Source organism: Rousettus aegyptiacus, unplaced genomic scaffold (genome assembly GCF_014176215.1).
Source record: "Rousettus aegyptiacus isolate mRouAeg1 unplaced genomic scaffold, mRouAeg1.p scaffold_m13_p_1, whole genome shotgun sequence".
In the NCBI taxonomy this organism is placed as follows: Eukaryota; Metazoa; Chordata; class Mammalia; order Chiroptera; family Pteropodidae; genus Rousettus; species Rousettus aegyptiacus.
Window position 1 is genome coordinate 25,537,000 of NW_023416284.1, and position 19,872 is coordinate 25,556,871.

At 49.6% G+C, this 19,872-nt stretch overlaps 1 protein-coding gene, 1 long non-coding RNA gene and 1 pseudogene across 4 annotated transcripts; 1 reads left to right on the forward strand and 2 right to left on the reverse strand.

Moving 5' to 3' along the window:
- Positions 1 to 1,017: 1,017 nt before the first annotated feature.
- On the reverse strand, positions 1,018 to 1,133 carry LOC118605489 (annotated as a pseudogene).
- Positions 1,134 to 1,545: 412 nt separating this feature from the next.
- LOC107508328 lies at positions 1,546 to 6,943 on the reverse strand. The gene is made up of 3 exons (XR_001596291.2): positions 6,655 to 6,943; positions 5,328 to 5,585; positions 1,546 to 4,595 (listed from the first exon to the last, which is right to left on the reverse strand). It is a non-coding gene; the product is annotated as an uncharacterized LOC107508328 (long non-coding RNA).
- On the forward strand, positions 6,939 to 19,215 carry MFSD2A (major facilitator superfamily domain containing 2A). Of its 3 annotated transcripts, none has more exons than XM_016140073.2 (14): positions 6,939 to 7,178; positions 8,584 to 8,715; positions 10,178 to 10,302; positions 13,052 to 13,175; positions 13,302 to 13,380; positions 13,739 to 13,896; positions 14,359 to 14,449; positions 14,571 to 14,692; positions 14,893 to 14,976; positions 15,547 to 15,630; positions 15,724 to 15,836; positions 16,257 to 16,400; positions 16,492 to 16,668; positions 17,501 to 19,215. In XM_016140073.2, the coding sequence occupies exons 1-14, from the start codon at positions 7,083 to 7,085 to the stop codon at positions 17,562 to 17,564; spliced, it is 1,593 nt and encodes a 530-aa protein (XP_015995559.1). In that variant the 5' UTR covers positions 6,939 to 7,082; the 3' UTR covers positions 17,565 to 19,215. The 3 variants fall into 3 exon arrangements, with proteins under 3 accessions (XP_015995559.1, XP_036088238.1, XP_015995560.1); XM_036232345.1 differs by having other exon boundaries at positions 8,587 to 8,715; XM_016140074.2 differs by having other exon boundaries at positions 6,939 to 7,169.
- Positions 19,216 to 19,872: the final 657 nt, after the last annotated feature.

A 19,872-nucleotide genomic window follows, 5' to 3' on the forward strand; every position in this document is an offset into this window, starting at 1 on the left:
CATCCTGGAGACTCAGATACCAGGAAAAATGTGGCCTGGGGTTTTCTCCTCAAGGGCTGTCCCTAAGAATCCCAACAGGATGGGAAGCAGAATCCCACTGCTGCTAGCTCTAGTCCTTTCCTTTCTCTGGTCTTCCTTCTCCCAAAAAGGAAGTCAGGAAGTGCTTTATTTAGACCCATAGCCCCAGAAACATAAAGGAAGGAGCTATTACAGATAGCCTTTTCATTCATTTAGTCTTTTATTCATCAAATATTAGTTGAACATATAATAAATAGACTTTAAATCGGGGGATGAAATGGTCAGCTTTGCATTTTTCAAAATTTATCTGTTGTTGGATGTTGAACCAGAGGGGACCCATTAGGACATTGCTGCAACAGTCGAGGAGAGATGAGATGAGGGTCTGAGGATTATGGCAACTGGCAGGCAGTGTTATCTTTACAAAGCACAGATGTGGTCATTTTACTCCTCTGCTCAGAATCCTTTTAATGGCTTCCCACTATCCTCAGAATGAGGATTCAAGGCCTCCTTCCATCCTCTCAGCCTTAGGGCTTACAAATTTCCCATTCAGCAAACACCCAGCCAACCCAAGCTGCTTATTGTTTCTGTACCCACCGTCTTCTATTGCACTTCCATGTCTGTGGTGTTCCCTTTGCCTGGCATGATCTTCTATGTCTCAGAACCTCTCACTCATCTTTCAGGGTTCAGTTCCATCATCTCCTCTTCTGTGAAGCCTTCCCAGACTTCCACCCCCTTAAACAAAATCTTGTATTCTAAAGTCTGTGCACTAAGATCCATTAGGCCCTGCCACATTATTTTATAACTTAGTCTTCTAATGTTTGTCTCCACAATTAGATGTGACCCCCTCAAAGGACATCTCTTTGTTGCTAGGTGGGCTCAGAGTAGGCTCAGAGTGAATACACTGACAAGGCAACCTTTGTACTTCCTCAAAGATTCCTTCTCTCTCTCTCTCTCTTCCTCTCTCTCTCTCTCTCTCTCTCTCACTATTATTATTATTTATGCCTACAGCATCTGGTCTTCCATGGAGGTCTCCCATCCAAGTACTAACCATGCCCGACCCTGCTTAGCTTCCGAGATCAGACATCGAGCTTGTTCAGGGTGACATGGCCGTAGACCATGGACCGTGGCTCCACTGGGGGTGTGAGCCCAGGATCTTCTGCGTGTAAAGCAGATGTGCCAATCACTACATTATGGAACTATGTCTTCCTTTTTTTTTTTTAAGGCCCTCATGTTTTAAGTTCTTGAACCTAGAAGATAAATGTGTTTTTCCATTGTCAATAATCAAAGATATCCTGTCAATCAGAGGGAATGAATAAAAGAAAGAAAATTAACATTTGTTGGGAGCCCACTATAAGATTTGCTTTGTGCACACAGATTGTCTTACCAGATCCTCAGGACAACAGTATGAGGTATTACTACAGATCAGATAAATGAGACTCACAGAAGATAAGTGACCTGCCTAAAGTCACAGAGCTAGCTAGAGACAGAACTAGGTTCAAATCCTTATGAGCCTGACTCCAGGCCGCACTTGTTAAGCACCCCAGCAATGCTGTTATCTTTTGCTCCTAATCAGCATGAGGATCACGGGATTACCATTAAGTCTGAAAGTAGCCACCAAGAGCTGGAGGTCTCCATATGGCATAGTGGAAGTGGAAGCGGCCATTACATGTTGCTGGGTTATCCAACAAGCTTTTTGAGTAGATAGGTAAGCAGAGGTCCAGAGGAGAGGGCGGGACTCTAGGGCTTCTGCTTCTGCCACGCTGGCCTGAGTCCAGTAAGTCACGTACTCTTAAAGATTCTTCTACCTCTGAGAGGGTCAAGGCCAGCAGACCAAGGCAGGGCCTCCATGCAAGAACATGGTATAAGAATGATGAAAGCCAGGGCAGAGTCCTTGCCAGCCAGGCTTCAGTCCCTACCCCTTCCCCTGAGGTCAGGCTGTGGCTCCTGCCCAGAGTGCACTTCACCTGACCTTGTGTCTCCTGAGGCTACCTGGTAGGTTGGTCCAACCCATGGGGCTCCCTCAGAGCTGTGCTATGGCTTGAGATGATGTTGTTCTCTGAACCCAGGCTGACCACAGCTTCTCCCACTCCATCCTCCTTAGGTCTTTTCAGCAGTCAATCTTCCTGGGGAGTAGGGAGGGTCTTGAACTTGGAGTCCAGGAGTCCACAATGAGAAGATTCAGGGACATGGGCTGGTGGGGGCAGGGGAAACCAGGTGTCCTAAGTGTTAATATAAGAAATGTCTGAACCTGTAGGGAATTTTTATAGTAGTTTATTTGTGCCAAACCGATGACATATGCTAGGGAGCAAGATCTCAATTGCTCCAGAAAATAAGTTTTGCAACTTCTTTTGTGTATTTGAAATTAAGGCAGGGACATAAGGAAGATTTTATGGAGGTGGGAGGAAGTGAGGTGGGGATTAGATTATAGGATAATTAAAAAGATTATGTGCTTCTTGAGGATGGTTATGCCTTTGAGGGGTATTACTTCTGACATCTCAAAAGTCTATTAACCTAGATGCACAAGATCAATGGATAAGTTTTTTATTAAAAAGTTATATGTCTGGGTCATCACTACCCACTGTAACCTTCTCAGTTAGGAATTTATGATCAGATCACTCTGGGAGGTTACTTTCCACAGAACCCTTTTTATTCATACACACAAGGAATCTCAGGGAACTCTTTGGGCCCCTCAGCTCCTTAACAACTGTGGCTCAGAAGTCAGACCCATCACCCAGCTAGTTCTGAAGCCCAGGATAGGGGGCCGCCCCATGGAGTGGTCTATAGCATTGTGGCATCCTGGATCAGCCTTGAGACCTCTTCTGCTCTACAAAAGCCCAACCAACATCCAGGCAGGAACTGGCAGCCTCAGGTGACTTCAAGGGTCCTCAGCTACTTCTTCCCCAAAGAGCCTCTTTTGGGATCCTAAAGAGTCACTCCTTCCTACTTTCTGCCCTGCTCTCCCTCCTCTGCCACAGGGCAAACAAAGGGACTAATGGGGAACAGGCTGAGGCATTTCCAACACAGCAGCTGTTCCAGGAAGCTCTTGCTCTAGGGCCAGCTCAGCCCCTACCTCTTCAACCTAGCCATTCCCTGGCCTCAGGCCTTAGGGCACCACCACCCAGGACGTAAACTTATCAGTGGCTGTTGAGCTAAGTATTGTTAGGGTGTGGGCTGGGTTCCTTTCCTCCAAAAGTCAGGGTGATGGGTCAGAAGAGATCTTACCATTGGATAACAGACTGAAAGCTATTTGGCAACACCAGCATCTGACAACACCTTCATTTAGCAACAATCTCCTACCACTAACACCCCAACACCTCTACCTGGTAATCCTGTCTTGGCATTATCCCACTGTGCTAAGAATACCACCGTAAGTCCCCAGACATAAAGCTAGCCTCTACCCATTTGCATCAAATATTCTCCACTCTGACTTAAGTGGCCTTACTTGGTGAGATTTTGCCCAGGGTACTACTATTAATAATGATAATAATGATAATGATAATAATAATAATAATACACCTTTTTAAAGTGCTTACTATGTGCCAAGCATTGTTCTAAGCACCCGACCTAATCCTCATGCAAACCCTATGAGATAGGTTACAATTATTACCCACAGGCTCAAAGAGATTTGCTAACTTGCCCAAAAGTAAACTTTAATGGCAGCGATAAGCTGGCCGCAAAGCCAGGTAATCTGTCTCCTGGAATCTTTGCACTTAATTCTGCTGTTCTACCTCCCAAGAAGCTCAGGGGACCTGGTGATCTCCCCCAAAGGCCTTCAGGGGAGTGTGCTAGGGTATACAAAGCCCACCAGGCTGGGCATGACACCCTAGGAGTGCACAGACAGGTGGAGAGCAACAAGGGGAGCTCTGAAGTTTATTTGCCCTAGACTGTGAGGGTGGGCTAGACCTTAAAGGGTTAAAGATGACTGGGAGGGTGGTCCTACCACAGAGTGAGGAGCTGTCTGTATGCTCCTCAGGGAGAAGCCTTGTCCTCATTTCTATCTTAGTTAGAAAAAAATTGATATGAAGAATGGGCCCAGGTCTCTGCTCCAGGATCATGAGGCTAATAGGGCTAGCAATGTTGCCCTTTACCCACTGTGGACTGGAGCCTCAGCAAAGCCCCCTGGGCTCCAAGCCTGGTGCTGTGAGGGTCAGTGGGTAGGAAGGAGAGTGGCAAGAGGGCCAATGGAGACACATGGTCAAGACTGTATGTACCTGGAAAATAGCATCTCTAAGTGACAAGTTCATGACCGAACTCATTATCAGAAAAAGAGGCCTGATTCTAGGTTTATGAAACTAGTGTCTGTTTCCCCTCACTTAGCCTCACGTTCATCATCTGTAAAATGGGGGTAACAAAAACTACCCTCCCCAGTGGTGTTGTGGGGAGTAAACGAGAAGCTATATGGAAAACACTTAGCACAGTGCTTCTCTAGCATACAGTAGGTGCTGAATGATTGGGAGCTATTGGATTGGCAGTGCCCGGATTTGGTTAATGGTGAATGAGTGTCTGTAGTGGTATGGTATGGGGCTCTGTCCAATAGTATGCATAGTGGAGTCGAAGTCCCAAGGAGCAGCCTGGATCTAAACAGAGAAGGAGAGAAAACAGTTGACAATAGGACCAGCATTCAAAACAATTTCAACAGGCTGGAATAAGCAAGATGACATTGTCCTTCTGTGAGCTCCAAGACATTATACAAAGCGGAGGCAGGGGGAGAGACCTGACTTGACCCCAGCTCCAGTGAAAAGGATCTGAATGATTTAGTTGACCACAACCTGATGGGAACTAATCATGGGAGAGAAAGTCTCCAAAGCCCAGCAGCCTTAGTCTGCATTAACAATGTGTCAAGTCCAGACCGGGGTGGGGGGGGCGGGGAAATAATAGGCTTATTGTGCTGGCTTGGTCAGGCCATATCTGGAATCTTGCATTGCTACACTAACAGACTGGAATCAGGCCAGGAGGGGGACCGGGACCAGACCAGCCTCAGATCCCAGGCACTTGTGCTAAGCACTTCCTGTGCATTTTCTTGTTTCATACTGCCCCCTCCCCAACCCCTATCAAGTTGTCACTGTTAATATCCCTACTTTATACATAGGGAAGTTAACTGAGTTGCACAGGCTCAACCACACAGCTAGTAAATAGAGAAGCCTGGGGCTTTTCCGAATGGGCCCCTCTTGTGCTTGTACCTGAGGAAGACTGAGCATGCATCACTGAGCACATGTTTATTAAGTTCCTACTGTAACTTTCTACTGAGTCAGTTCCCAAGCTTGTAGTGGGGATACAACCAACAGCAGTGAAAAAGATGTGGTTCTTACCTTCCCAGAATTCATGGTCTGGTGAGGGATCTAAATTAATTGTGATATGGATGCTATAGGAGTTAAGATTTTAGGGCTGGAAGGGATACTAGAGTCCACCTCAGATGACTCAAGACCAGAGAGTGAACGAGGCAAAACGGTGTCACAGAGCTCAGGTGGAGTCGTGGGAGCCAATATGTGCCCTTTTCACAGTATTCAATTGCCTCACTTTGGTTCTCATCCACTCAGCAGTGACCGAGATGTGTGCCAGGATCGGATCTGCTAGGGCATAAGAGGAAGCTTGTTGTGGCCACTCTCCTTCCTTCACACTGATCCCCATACCACCAGGCCTGGAGCCCAAGAGGCTTTGCTGAGGCTCCAATCTACAGTGGGCACAGGGTAACCTTACTAGCCCTATTAGCCTCACGGGTCTGCAGCAGCCAGACTTCTTATCTTCTCCTAGAGATTTTAAGAAAAGTAAAACGGAGCCTGTAGCTGAGCAACCACAGGAAGAGGGGTGAGAGGCCTTTGGGAATCCTCCCAGGCAGCCCCTTTACTAATCAGAGCTAACTGGTCTCCACCAGCCTCCTGTCTCCCTGGGATGATGTTGGCATAAGGAACTGAGAGGTGATAGAAAAGACTGTTTTTTGGCATCTATGTCGGGTCTCTGTTCTAATGTCCTCCATCTTCTTTCAAGGATCAGATTACTCAACACTCTCTTTTTCAAACTTTTCTTGGATTGCAGAGTGCCATTTTAGCTTTGTATCTCCCAGGGCTTCTTGTTGGGGAGACCCAATCCGTCTTCTGGTAATTTTTGCTGAGAGGGACAGAGCAGGGTTGTTTAGAGGGAAGGCTTTGGGATGGAACAAAACCTTCCAGGCCTGGCTCTGCCACATCTGTGAGCCTCCCCTTTCTCAGCTGTAAAATGGGGATAATAATAGTACCACTCTCATTTGATGGTTGTGAGGGCTGAATGTTGCACATGTAGGAAGCTCTCCATAAAAGTCTGCTGTTATCATAGTGTGCTAGCTAGCGCCAGTGGGTGGTCCCGTCTGCTTTTCACAACTTGGGAGCGTCCGGCTGGCAGGGGCAGCAATATCTTTTGAGGCCAGCCATCGCTGAGGGCCTCAAAGATGCCAATGGCAGGAAGAGGAAATGGTCGGTCTTGGGGGATCAAAGAGGGAAATTGGTAAGGAAATGCCAGCGCTACATTCTCCAGGTTTGGAGGAGACAGAGACTCAGTCTGACTCCAGATTTTAAAGGGGGAAGTGGGCTTCTGAGCCCCTACTTTTCTTAGGCTTGGGGGTCAGAAGTCATGGTGTGTAAGCTGGACCCAGGGGATACTCACTCTGGGAGCCCATGGGAAGGTCATTTGCAGCCTTGGGCTTCAGTTTCCTCGTGTCAGGTGGGTCTCTCAGCCTTCTCCCAGGTTGCGTGGAGCTAAAGCGGCCGGATGCGTGTTCCCGGTTTTGAGAACGTGGCTCAAGAGGCAAAGAGCCTCAGCGCGCATTGAAAAAGCTGGAAGCAAGTTGATTGGCTTGAGGCGGGCAGCAGGCACTCCGGGATTGGCTGGCTCCGAAAGGGCCCAACCTTTAAGAGTAAGAGGGCTTACAAGGGAGTGTGCACCTCACCCGGCAGCCTGTGGGGTTTACTAGTACCAAGTAACTGTGGCTGCAGTGGCGGTGCCGGCTACAACCGGAGCCCGAGAGGAGTGGAGGCCGGCAGAGCAGAGGTGCATCCCGGCGTCCCGGTTCCAGGAGGCGTGGCCCGTGGGTCATGGCCAAAGGAGAGGGCGCCGAGAGCGGTTCCGCGGCGGGGCTGCTGCCCACAGGCGTCCTTCAAGCTGGTGAACGTCCGGCCCAGGTGATGATGGTGAGAGCCCAGCATCCCGGGTGGAGGGCAAGGGGGCTGGCTGAGGGGGGTGTCGATGGGTAAGCATGGTTCTAGGACACCTTAGGCTACCGGAGGACCGGTGGACCCAGGAGCAGGAGAGAGCCCAGAGGTGCCCTGGGGGCTGTGGGTGATGTAGAAAGTTTGGAAACGCCGGCCCCCCTTTTTGCCTGCCTTTCCCGCCCGGCCCGCCGGCATCTCTGCGGAGCGGAGCCGCCTGGCTAGTAACTCCACGTGGTGCCCAGCTTAGCCTGGATGGTTTTCGTTCTTTGACGAGCGGCTTAGAAGCCAGAGAGACCCCAGAAATCTAGGAAACGCTCCTTGGTTCCCCATCTCTCATCCCTTACGCCCCAAACCCACATGCCTACCCATGAACCTCAACTCTGTGTGAGGGCCATTCAAGTTCATTCATAAGAACAAGGGCTCGGCTCTTTAAAAAGCCGCATTCCTCAAGGCGTTTGTGTGAGTGTGGGAGCTGGGGCTTACGCCCGAGCTGTCTTCATCTTCGGCGCCATCCCCTGCTCTCTGGACATAATGAAGGATCGAATGAAATCAGGTGGCCCCAGGGAGGGATCCTAGGAAATAGATTTCTGCCTGGGAGGTGACTGCCTTTTCCTTTTAATCTAATTAACCGATCCTTGGAAGGAACCCGGGTGAGCAACTAAGCTGCTACCACATGTGAGTAATCTCTGCTTTCCCTGGGCAACCTCAATCTCCCTAGTGCCCCACCCAGAGAGAGCCCATCCCTGCACCTAGAGGCCTTTCCTCCCCTCTCTAAGGTCCCCTAGGAGCTGAGAGAGAGTAGGACAGCTCCTGGGTTTGCCTAAAGCTCTGGCTGCCTTACAGGGGCCAGGGACGCTCTGGGACAGACAGAAAGAACAGCTGTGCCTGCAGCCAGCTGGGCCTGGCCTCTACAGCTCTTGAGCCCTCACTCAATAGGCAGGTGGGTCCTGGCCTCTGAACCAGTGCAGGACCTGGGGCTGGGCTTAGGCAGCTCTTGGCAGCAAGAGGATTTTCAAGTTGTGGCAGTTGGTGCCAGGTGGGGACAGGTCTGTTGCTGGGGCATGCTCCTCATCTAGCTTGGAAAGGAGCATGGCTGAAGCCCTGGGAGGAGTTTCTTAGGGATGGTGGGCTGATAAGAATCTGGGGGTGGAGTGGGGTAGCTTAGGGGCAACTTTCTCAGTATGGATTCCTTTTTCCCAGGTTCCTAAGAACAGAGAATAATATCTATCTTTCTTGTGACGTTCTATCTCTCTGGGTGGGAACAGGGCAAGGCAGACTTGTTCCTCCTGGCAGAGTTGGCTGGAGAGATGGTCCTACCTCTGGAACCTTCTAGGGTGGAGGCCAGAATCTTGGGTCTCTTTCCATCTTTTTCTCTTCTTTCTAGAAGGAACCAAAGAAGAAACAACAGTTGTCCATTTGCAACAAGCTTTGCTATGCAGTTGGAGGGGCCCCCTACCAGGTGACAGGCTGTGCCCTAGGGTTCTTCCTGCAGATCTACCTGTTGGATGTGGCTCAGGTAAGTAGATTGAGCCTGCTGGGACTCCCGCAACATCCTCAGGTGGCATAGACTAGGTAGGTTTATTCATTTTCCCCATCTGTCTCTCAGAGTCGCAGTTGATAAAAAAAAAAAAAAAGATGACTCTGGAAAGTATCCAGAAGGGGAGTCTATCCACTGCAGGAATCTTAGCTGGCAAGGTCAGGCAACTCCTTCTTGCCTGGCAAGAGCAACAAAATCTGGAGGGGTAGGCAGTGGTGTGAGGGGAAACGGAGCCTGCTGGTGATGCTGTTCTTGGAAGACGCTGGCACACTATGTCCCCAGCTGGACAGCCATCAGCTGGCTCGGTTCCAGGGTTGGTGGATGTTGCCAGGCATGTGGATGAGGTGCATCTCATTTTTACCTGAGAAGCAGAGGCATGTCAGGGGGGCCCTCGAGTCCTGGGCTGAGTAGGTGCCCCAGCACACACAGTTTTTGACTGAGAGGGGTACTTAGAGTGAAGCAGGGCTCCTTCCTCTGTGCTTTGAGAAGCTTTGGCTGGCAGCCTGGCATCCTGAGAATTCACCTTGTCTGAATGAGAGAGTGGGAGGCTGAATAGCCACAGCTCTCAGGGCTCACACACTGGCCATCTTTTCTATATGGCATCGACAGAGATGCTTTGCAAGTGGGACACTTTAGTTATATCCATTTATAGGTGCAGAACACTGAGCCCTGGAAAGGACAAATGGCATCATTCAGCAGCTAGTTTTTAAGCAACTTTCCTGTTCTGGGCCCTGAGTAGGGTGCAAATATAAGGAGCCTCCAGCTAAAGTGTAAAACTGTGTGGTAGTGAGTGTTAGAGTTGGAAAAGTCAGGTTAGGGAGACTGCTACATGGGTGTGGCTGCCAGTCTTCCAACTTCCTGAGCAATAGCAATGGTGGGATCTTGATGGATGAGAAAGAGTCCAGAGAAGCTGTCTATTCAGGCCTAGAAGGTTTGGGGAGAGGGAATAGCTTGAGTGGGTAGTGATAGGCCACTTTTTAAAAGCATATATAGATTTCTTTTCTACGTCCAAGATAGTTTGACCCTATAAGGATCATAACTCCAGCACTGTTAAGAGAGGAATCATAATTCCCATTATACAGATGGGGAAACCGAGATCCACTGTGGTCACCCAGCAAATACTAATTCTGGTATCAGGTGGTTGGGGGCTCGGGGATGTGAAAGGGAGGCAAAGAAATGACTCCATTTATTCTAACTGAGGGGAGTGTTTTCAAGGACAGTGAAGGGGAGGATATAAGGGAATAGATCTGAGAAAGTTTCTATGGAGACACACAGTGCTTCTGCTATCAGATAACTATTATTGTCATTATTATGTTAACAAGGCAAGTGAAGATACTTAAGGCCTGGGGGGAGTACAGGCTGCAGGGACCTTGCTGAGGTGGGGAGGGAGTGCATGTTTTTGCCTACCAGTGAGGGCTGAGGTGCCTGTTCCCCGTTCCAGGTAGACCCGTTCTCTGCCTCCATCATCCTATTTGTGGGCCGAGCTTGGGATGCCTTCACAGACCCCCTGGTGGGCTTCTGCATTAGCAAATCCTCCTGGACCCGGCTGGGCCGCCTTATGCCCTGGTGAGTAGAAGATGCTCTTCTAGGTGGGAGAAGTCAGGGCTTATTGTTTGTCTACTACCTTTCAGTTTTTCCATCTGATTTGGCACATGCGGGGGTGGGGGGGGTGGGGGTGGGTGATGCAAAAACCTGAGTGTTGAAATCCCAACCGAGGCCTCAGCTGCCGCAGGAATAGTGCTGGGATACCCTGCCAGTTCATTTCTAGACAGGCCAAATCGTAGCTTTCCCTGGCCAAGGTGCATTCTCTTCAGTGAAGCCAGAATTCTAACTTCTCTCACTTAGTCACTTCCCATAATGGCAGAGGCAGTACTGTGTAGTGGTTGAGAGGTTACACTCTAGAGCCAGCATGCCTCAGATTGAATACCAGCTTCACCACTAAAAGCTGTGCAACCTCGGACAGGTCACTTAACATCTCTGAGCATCATGTTTCTTCATCTGTGAAAGGGCGATAATCTGCCTATCTCATAGGGCTGTGGTGAGGATTACATCTTTTTTATACGTAAAGTAAACAGCGCCTGGCACATGTTAAGTAGTATATCATTTGGCAGGCCTTCAGAGTGGCTCTTAGTAGCTCCAAGAATGATATAGCAGACCCATAACCTCTGGACCCTCAGTACAAAGCCTACAGTCTCAGGCTATCTCAAGGTTGGGGGAGGTGGTGCTACAGATCAGACAGCAAAGGGAGACACACAGGACAGGCTGACAGGCTGGAGCTTTAGTTCCCTCCAGGACATCCTGCTTGGTGGTGGTGGTGGGGACATACTCCTTTCATCTCTAGCCCATCCAGGCTCAAGTGGGCGCCTTCCTGCCCCAGGGGTGCCCATACCTGGTCTCCGGCCTTCAAAGCTCTTCCAACAGCCTCCACACCCCCACTCCTAGCTTCCTTTCCCACGAGGCCCTGCTCACATCACAATCCTCCCAGCCCCTGGCTAAGGCCCAGGTCGGGGCCTTTGATCCAGGCTTCAGGGCCAGGACGGCCTGCCTTACCTGGGCAGGCTGCTTGGGACTCCCAGGGGGCTGGAGCCACCAGTGAAACTGGGCCCTGTACCCGCCTCTCTGGCAGCTGGTGGGAGGCGGGGCTCTGCTGCCACATCTCCTCATGAGGCCCAGCCAATGGGAGGGAGCTGCTCTGGCCAGCCTGATGCTGCAACAGCGTGTTTCTCTTAGTAAGTCACATTTGGTTCCTCATCAGCTGCTTAGCTGCCTAGGAAAAGAGGATGGAGTGTTTGAGGAAGGCTGACATCCTTGTTCTCTGAGTAGACTTTCCTTCCCTGGAGGGCAGGGAGGGAAATCAGGAGAGTCTTTACCTGTGGCCACTCCCTGGGCAGGTGTGGCAGCAGGCTTGGTTAAGTTACTGAGGCCCTTCAGACTGGTTCTGATTTAGTACATGTCTTCACCTGTCTGGGTGCTAACTCCTCGTGATACCTCTTGAGCGGTACCACCACCCTTCTGTTGGAGGGCACGCTGGACCACTTGTGGGCTGAGGGGCTGCCTTGTAGTATATGTGACTTCATTCCATTTATACCACAGTTAGCGCCTGGGCCCCTCCTCAGGCTTGGGACCCAGCACCCTTTCTGTCGGTGTAGGAAGAGGCTGGGCCTTTCTGGGTTCATGAGCCTTATGGCTTACTCTCCTCCCAGGCTTTAGACCAGATCTGCCCTTAGCCAACATTTAAATCCCTCCTTCGGACCAGGAAGACTTTGACAGACACTTTCCCTGGAGTTCCCAAGGCCACCTGGTGAGAGGCAGTGTGTCAGCAGGGTCACACAGGGAGCCCAAGATACAGCAGGGCTGAATCCGAGGTCAGATTCCCAGTCTAGTGCTCTCAGAACCCTGCTGGCTGTGGACCTGTACTCTACCCCTCAGCTCTCCTGGTGTGATAACCATAGCAAATACTTAACTGTGTTCCAAGCACTGCTCTACATTGTCAACTTATTTAAGTCTGGAAACTACTTCTACCCTAGGAAATAGAACCAGAGTCCTTACGCTGGATATAAGGCTCTACCTGACCTGGTATCTCATTTCTTCTCCAACCTCATCTGCTAATTTCATTTCCCATGCTCGTTCCACTCCAGCCCCACGGCCTCCTTCCTATTCTTTATACCTGCCAGGTACATCTCCTGCCTGAGGATGTTTGCACTAACTGTTCCCCTTGGCCAGCACACTCTTGCCTCAGGTATCTGAAAGGCCAACTCCCTCTCATTCAAGTCAGATGTCACAGATGTCACCTTCTCATTGAAGGCTACCCTGTCTACTTGGTTGTGAATTATACCCCCATACTCCTAATCCCCATTCAGCCTGCTTTAGATTTCTTTAACCCATAGCAATTAATCACCTTATAAATGTTCATATGATTTTTATTGTGGTAAAACACACATAACAAAATTTACCATTTTAACCATTTTTAAGTGTACAATTCAATGGTATTAAGGACATTTACATTATTGTGTGACTATTACCACCATCCATCTCTACATCTTTCCAAACTGAAACTTTATATTCATTAAACAATGACTTCCATTTCTCCCTCCCTCCAGCTCCTGGCAACCTCTATCCTACATTCTGTCTCTATGAATTTAACTACTCTAGATACTTCATGTAAGTAGAATCATACAGCATTTGTCCTTTTGTGTCTGGCTGATTTTACTTAGCATGATGTCTTCAAGGTTCATCTGTATTATAGCATGTGTCAGAATTTCATTCCTTTTTAAGGTTGGATAATATATATAATATATATCCTCTGCTTCCTCAGGATTGTCTTCTCCACACCCCTGGCCATCATTGCCTACTTCCTCATCTGGTTCGTGCCTGACTTCCCACAGGGCCAGGCCCTGTGGTACCTGCTTTTCTATTGCCTCTTTGAGACGCTGGTCACAGTGAGTGTGGGCACCTGGGTATCAGGGCAGGGGCGGGGGCAGTCCCTGGGGCCTTTAGGGTGGGCGCCTGAAGCCACATCTGTTTGTCCATCATCTGACTGCCCGAGGGCCTCTCTTCCATACCAGTGTTTCCACGTTCCCTACTCAGCTCTCACCATGTTCATCAGCACAGAGCAGAGTGAACGGGATTCGGCCACTGCCTATCGTAAGTTTCTCCCCAGTCTGCTGATCCCACCCACCAGGAACCCTGGGTCCCCTGTCCCATGACCCTTCTGCCACATTTCTTCCCTTGCTGGGAGGGGGTGTGAAACCATCTTAAAAATAACTCCATCCCCTTATTGTTCTAGTGAGACCAGAGAGGTGCAGGGACTAGGCAGAGGTCATACAGAGCAAGGCCACGAGTTTAGGCCAAGGTGCCATCTCTCCCACCACCTTGTACCCACTCTACTTGGAGTTGCTCCCATCACCTGGGGCTAGAACTGGCCTTCTATCCATCTGACCTTCCTCCCTGGGGGCCCATAAGTTGTAGGTCCCCTCCAAAGGACCTTCTTTTCACTGCTCAGGGATGACTGTGGAGGTATTGGGCACAGTGCTGGGAACAGCAATCCAGGGGCAAATTGTAGGCCAAGCGGATACGCCTTGTCTCCAGGTCCCCAATGGTTCAGAAGTGGCCTCGGAAGGTGCCAATCGCACACACAGCTCCACTTCACTCAGAGGAACGGTGAGGCCTCTGGAAGGGCAAGGGTTTGGGGAGATGAGGAATGATGGGGTGGTTTGCAATTATCCTCAAAATAGTAATAATAGCTAGTGTTTGTTAATTGTTGGGCATTTGATATACAAACTGTTAATGTTATACCCACTTTGCAGATAAGGAAACTGAAGCATAGACAGGCTAAATAATTTGCCTAGGATGATAGAGCTAGTGAGTTGCAGACACTAGATTTGGGGAGATCTGATCTGTGGGCTTTCAGATTCCACAGCCCAGCTTCTTGACATTTTGTTCCACTGGACTTTGCCCAGCCTTGGGAAACAGCAGTAGGCCCAGGATGATTCTGCCATTTCACAGATGGAGATAGTGAGGCCCCAGAGTAGAAGGGACTAGTTCAAGGTCATTGAATGGAACTGCTGGGAGTTGAGATGAAATCAGATTGAATGTCTGTTGCCTATAATCCTCCTTTTATAGCAAAATGCGTACCTGCTGGCAGCAGGGGTCATTGCCTCCATCTATGTCATCTGTGCTGTCATCCTGGTCCTGGGTGTACGAGAGCAGAGAGGTAAGAAGCCCCTTGGGGGTGGGGATGCAGTCCCAACACAGGATGACTTTGTCCCTCTGCCTAGACCTCAGGCTTTGGGAGGGGTCTCTGCTCTTTCTTCACTGTCTCCTCTGGCCCCCAGAACCCTACGAGACTCAGCAGGCTGAGCCAATGTCCTTCTTTCGGGGCCTCCGGCTGGTCATGAGCCATGGCCCATATATCAAGCTTATCGCTGGCTTCCTCTTTACCTCCCTGGCTTTCATGGTGAGTGGGGGGCCTGACATGCTCAGCCTAGGGGCGCTGTGCATTGGGAGGGGGTAAGCTGAGGACTTGGGATGTTACAGGTGGAGCCGGGGGGTGGGTAATCTGAGGTCCCTAGAGCATGGAGAATGTCTTAGGGAGGCTCAGCTCCAACATGACATCTTTCCTTGTGTTTCCTTTCCCCTTCCCATCCCCTCCCCCAGCTGGTGGAAGGGAACTTCGCTTTATTTTGTACCTATACCTTGGGCTTCCGCAACGAATTCCAGAATCTGCTCCTGGCCATCATGGTGCGTGGGGGGCCCCAAGGGTGGGAGGGAAGCCTGGGCTAAAGTGGCATAGGATGTGGGATGTTTTTTTCGAGAGTCAAAGGATGTTTCCCAGACTGACTCAAAGCTATGAAAGCATGAGGGAGGTTTCTCAGAATATTTGGTTGGGTTTTGACCTATAATTGCTTAGGTAGGACTGTGAAAAGAGTTCGGGTACATATATCAAGTCATTATGTTGTAACCTTAAACTAATATAATATTACATATCAATTATATCTCAGTAACACTGGGAGGAAAAAGTGAAAGAGTTTGGGGTTAGATGTTCAAGTGGAGAGCATAGCAAGAGTGCAGAGGCAGGGGCCAAGAACTTGAGAACTTTGGCTCAGTTGTGCTCAGGAAAGGCAGATGAGATTGGAACCCGCTCTCAGCCCCTCTTAGGAGCCATCAAAGGTGCCTGTCAATTTCCCACTGACCAGATTATATCTTCTTGCAGCTCTCAGGCAGGGCTGGCAGACCTTTGGGGTCTTGGAAAGGGCAGGAGGGGTTCAATGGCTCTAATCCATCTTCCTCACCCACTTCGTCCATCCTCAGCTCTCAGCCACATTCACCATTCCTGTCTGGCAGTGGTTCCTAACTCGGTTTGGCAAGAAAATGGCTGTATACATTGGGATCTCAGTGAGTGGAGCTGAAGGGGTAGCACCTGGGCTGGGCTGGGGGTTGCTGGTGGAAGTCTCCCAGCTGTCTCATCTTCCTGCACCTCTCCCCTAGTCAGCAGTGCCGTTTCTCATCTTGGTGGCCCTAAAGGAGAGTAACCTGATTGTCACATACGTGGTAGCCGTGGCAGCTGGCATCAGTGTAGCAGCCGCCTTCTTACTACCCTGGTAGGTATATAGGCACACTGGGTATGTTTCTCAGTCCCCCACCCCCCTCTTCTGAAGCTTCTTGGGGAGAATCCTCTTGCAGGCCATTCAGTTGATGGCAGGTGGGGGCAGGTCTTCCCTATACAGTTGTTCAGGCTGTAAATTGAAAGGATATCTAATCGAGGTGGGAAATGGGGGCTTAAATCCGGTCTGCACTCTGCTCGCCCAGTTGCGCACCTAAAATGGGGCTACTTCATCACGGAGGAAGGAGCCTTCTTTTCTTATTCATATGAATTTGCCATCTCCTTACTGAAATGTATACCATGGGGCTGCAGACTCCCAGAGGGCCACCTCTTATTGACACAGGGGTGCCAGGTGAGCTGTCAGGGACTAGGGGTTGTTAGGTGCGTGGGTTCTCATGGTTGCTACCACTCTTCACAGGTCCATGCTGCCCGACGTCATTGACGACTTCCACTTGAAGCAGCCCCACTCCCATGGCACCGAGCCCATCTTCTTCTCCTTCTATGTTTTTTTCACTAAGTTTGCCTCTGGAGTCTCACTGGGCATCTCTACCCTCAGTCTTGAGTGAGTGAGGTGGGTGTGTGGGGCAGTGCTGGGCAGGTACAGGCCCCAGGTACCCCATTCTCATCACTCCTCTTTCCACTGGGTCTCACAGCTTTGCTGGGTACCAGACCCGTGGCTGCTCCCAGCCAGCACGCGTCAGGTTTACACTGAAGATGCTGGTGACAATGGCTCCCATAGTCCTCATCCTGCTAGGCCTGCTGCTCTTCAAGCTGTACCCCATTGATGAGGAGAAGCGGCGGCAGAACAAGAAGGCACTGCAGGCTCTGAGGTGAGAGCGGGAAAGGGACAGGTTGGTGGGGAAGAAGCAACATCCATTCTAAGTCCTCAGCTTGTGCTTCCACTGGCCATGTCGACTTTCCTCCCATACCTCTTCCCTTCATGGCTCCTCTTCTGCCCTTTCCCTTTGCCGATTTATAATAGTGGCAGCTGACATTTCTTGAACACTTAGCTGCATGTCAGGCACTGTACCAAGTGGTTTTTCATTTATTCATTCAACAAATGCTTATTGGAAGCCTACTTACTGTTGGGCATATATTACTCTAGTGAATGAAACAAAAATCCCTGCTCTCAAGGAGTTTACCTTTTAGAGAACGTGCATTCATGATTTCCTGTAGTCCTCTAACAACCCTAGGTGTCACAGGGTCCTATGATTCCCACTCTGCAGATGAAGAAACAGGCTTAACCAGGAAGAGTGACTGGCCCAGTTGATAATGGATAGAGCTAGGTTCAAACCCTGGCGTTCTGACTCCACAGCCTGCACTCTTCATGGCTTTACTGGCACATAGGACCTCAGATGTGGCCTGAGCCCTGCCTTTCAGGAGACCAGAGGGCAGGGCGGAATGAGTCATGCCAGCCATCAGCCAGCCAGCCCAGACCAGAGCGTAGTCCTGGGGCTTGTGATGTCTTGTGGGCAGCAAGAACAGTGAATGGACCAACCAGCAGTTTCTGGGCTGAGAGTAGGAGTGAGCAAATATGTGTGGCCTGTGGTTTGCTAACAGATGGCTAAGACTACAGAGCCAAGATCCCTGAAGAATGAGGCAGGTGGGGGCAGGGTAAGGATAAGGGTGCTTCTTCCAACCCATCTCCTCTGGTTCTTGCAGGGAAGAGGCCAGCAGCTCGGGCTGCTCTGACACAGACTCTACAGAGCTGGCCAGCATCCTCTAGGACCTGCTGTGTTACCTGAAGCCACCACACGTAGGGCATGCATCACTAGGCCATACAAGCAATCCAGGCCTGCTTGCCCACTCACTGAACAGCTGATCTCCAGGTGCCAGGAAGGGAGCCAACGACTTGAAAGTAAACAGCCCATGATAACAACTGTGCCCACCTTGGGGTGGGCTAGTCCTACAGCCTCCTGCCTCCTCTCTCCCAACCCATGGGGCCAAGCCCTGGGACTGCTACTGTGAATATGCCAAGGACTGATGGGGCCTAGCCTAGAACACTAATGTAGAAACATTTTATATGGAGACTAATTAATAACTTAATGACTGTACATAGCCACGTGTGTGTATATATATATATATATGTGTCTGTGAACTATTAATGTTATTAATTTTCATAAAAGTTGGAAAATGAAGCTGCCTGTTTCTGTCTTTGGCCTTGTCCACTCACTGAACTCTTCTGTGCCCAAATTCAGGTAGTGAGAGGGAGCACTGAGCCAAAGGGGGCCCTGGCTGGGCAGAATATATCTGGAGGTGTGATAACAGCATTCGTTAAACATTTACTAAACACCTACTTCTACCAGGCACAATGTGGAGGCTTTATATTCACTTTGCTGGTATTCCTACCTAATCCTAGAAACCATCTGGCTAACTCAGAACTTGTCCCCATTTTAAAGGTGAGGAAACTGAGCTCTAGTGTCAAGAAGAACTTCGCTAACATCACACAGCTAAGAGTGACCTAAGTGGAGCTGCCCCACAGGGGCAAGGGGGCAGGAATGACTTTAGAGAGGTATGCTGGAACCAAGACGCATTGGACCAATGTCTGCCAGCGGAGCCAGAGGCCAGAGGTATATTCCAGGGCCAGGCAGGTGGCCTGCAAGAATAGCTGTATCTAGATCTGGGGCCATGAGACTCCATCTCAGGTTGGTGAGACTCCAGTACGTTAACCACCAAACTCCACTCCCGTGTCTGAGAATGACCAACCTACCATCAGACAGTTGGCTGATCTGCCTGGAACATTGTGCTTCCCACCCCGTGCGTGCCTGAGCATGTGGGCCTGGCTGTGCTGGGACAGATTCTTTGGGACTGGGGCCCTGTAGAGTCCTAGAGACCTGTGATTCTTTTCCCACAACTGTTAATGACAGTTTTAGAGGGTGAGAATGTACCTGGCTGGGTGTGCATTGTCTGTCAGTTGAAGAAGGGTCTCACTAGTGTGCTGGTGAAAACCATCTCTGGAGGGGAGGATAGTGGCAGGGGGCAGAGGGAGGAAGGCCTAGTTTGTAGCATTTGCCTATTTCCATGGTGTAAATACTTCTACTATATTTCAAGTTACCAATAGTACTATCTTATAAAATTCCCGAAAAGTTAATATTTGGCTCTCACAGGGCTGTAGGAGCCTATCTCTGTATATTGCTGGGTTTCATATACTTGAGTCAAGCTCCAAAAAAGTCAGGATCAGAAGCTACCAGTCCAACCTCTTTAAATTATAGATGAATAAATGAGGCTTGGAGAAGAGAAGCACTTAGACTATTTAGGCTTGGTTTTGACTTTGGGTGTGGGGCTCCATTTTTGCTAATGAAGTTCTGCCAAACCACTTTTTAAAATTTACAAAGTGTTACTAAAAGGCATTAATAAATATCCATTCAATTAGTCAATTATAACTACCACGTCCTATTTCTTAAAAAAAAATTTTTAATTTCTTAAACCACTTAAGCTTGCTTCTTTCTCACGCCTATATTTATCAGGTTTTATCTTTTCTCACCTGGATAATTATACCAGCATCCTCACTGGTCTCTGTCTTTGATCTCATATTCTTTCTTCAAACTATCAAGAACAACCAAGTAGCTCTCCTGTTTAGAAGCCCTTCTGTGAGTCCCTCTGTTGCCTTCAGGAGGAAGTCAAAGATTCCTGCCGACCTCTCCAACCCCAGATCTCTATGCAGCCCTTTTTGCAGGCCACCTGTCTGGCCCTGGAATACATCTCTGGCCTCTGGCTCCACTGGCAGACATCAGTCCAATATGTCTTGGCTCCAGTATGCCTCTCTAAAGCCATTCCTGCCCCTCTACCCGCTGGGGCAGCTCCGAGAGTCCATTCCCCCTTCATTGTGGTCTCCCATATCGAGTGGCCAGGTATGGTGGGTGGGGTGGGGCTTGTGGAACTGAATAAACATGAGCTATGACCAGAGGGCTTTGTGTGCCAGACTCAATTCCTACCGACCCACTATGATGCTTCTTTCTTGGCCTCAGTTTCCCCTAGCTGGACAATGGAGATTAGGAATTGAAAATCCTTGCCTCTAGTTTCATGCTCACAGA

What these genes read in the sequence shown, in the direction of transcription:
- MFSD2A (XM_016140073.2), top strand. Translation starts at nt 7,083, where the DNA reads ATGGCCAAAGGAGAGGGCGCCGAGAGCGGTTCCGCGGCGGGGCTGCTG. An exon ending in TCTTTGAGACGCTGGTCACA is followed by an intron (nt 13,176 to 13,301) that starts GTGAGTGTGGGC and finishes CTTCCATACCAG; the next exon opens with TGTTTCCACGTTCCCTACTC. An exon ending in TTACCTCCCTGGCTTTCATG is followed by an intron (nt 14,693 to 14,892) that starts GTGAGTGGGGGG and finishes CCCCTCCCCCAG; the next exon opens with CTGGTGGAAGGGAACTTCGC.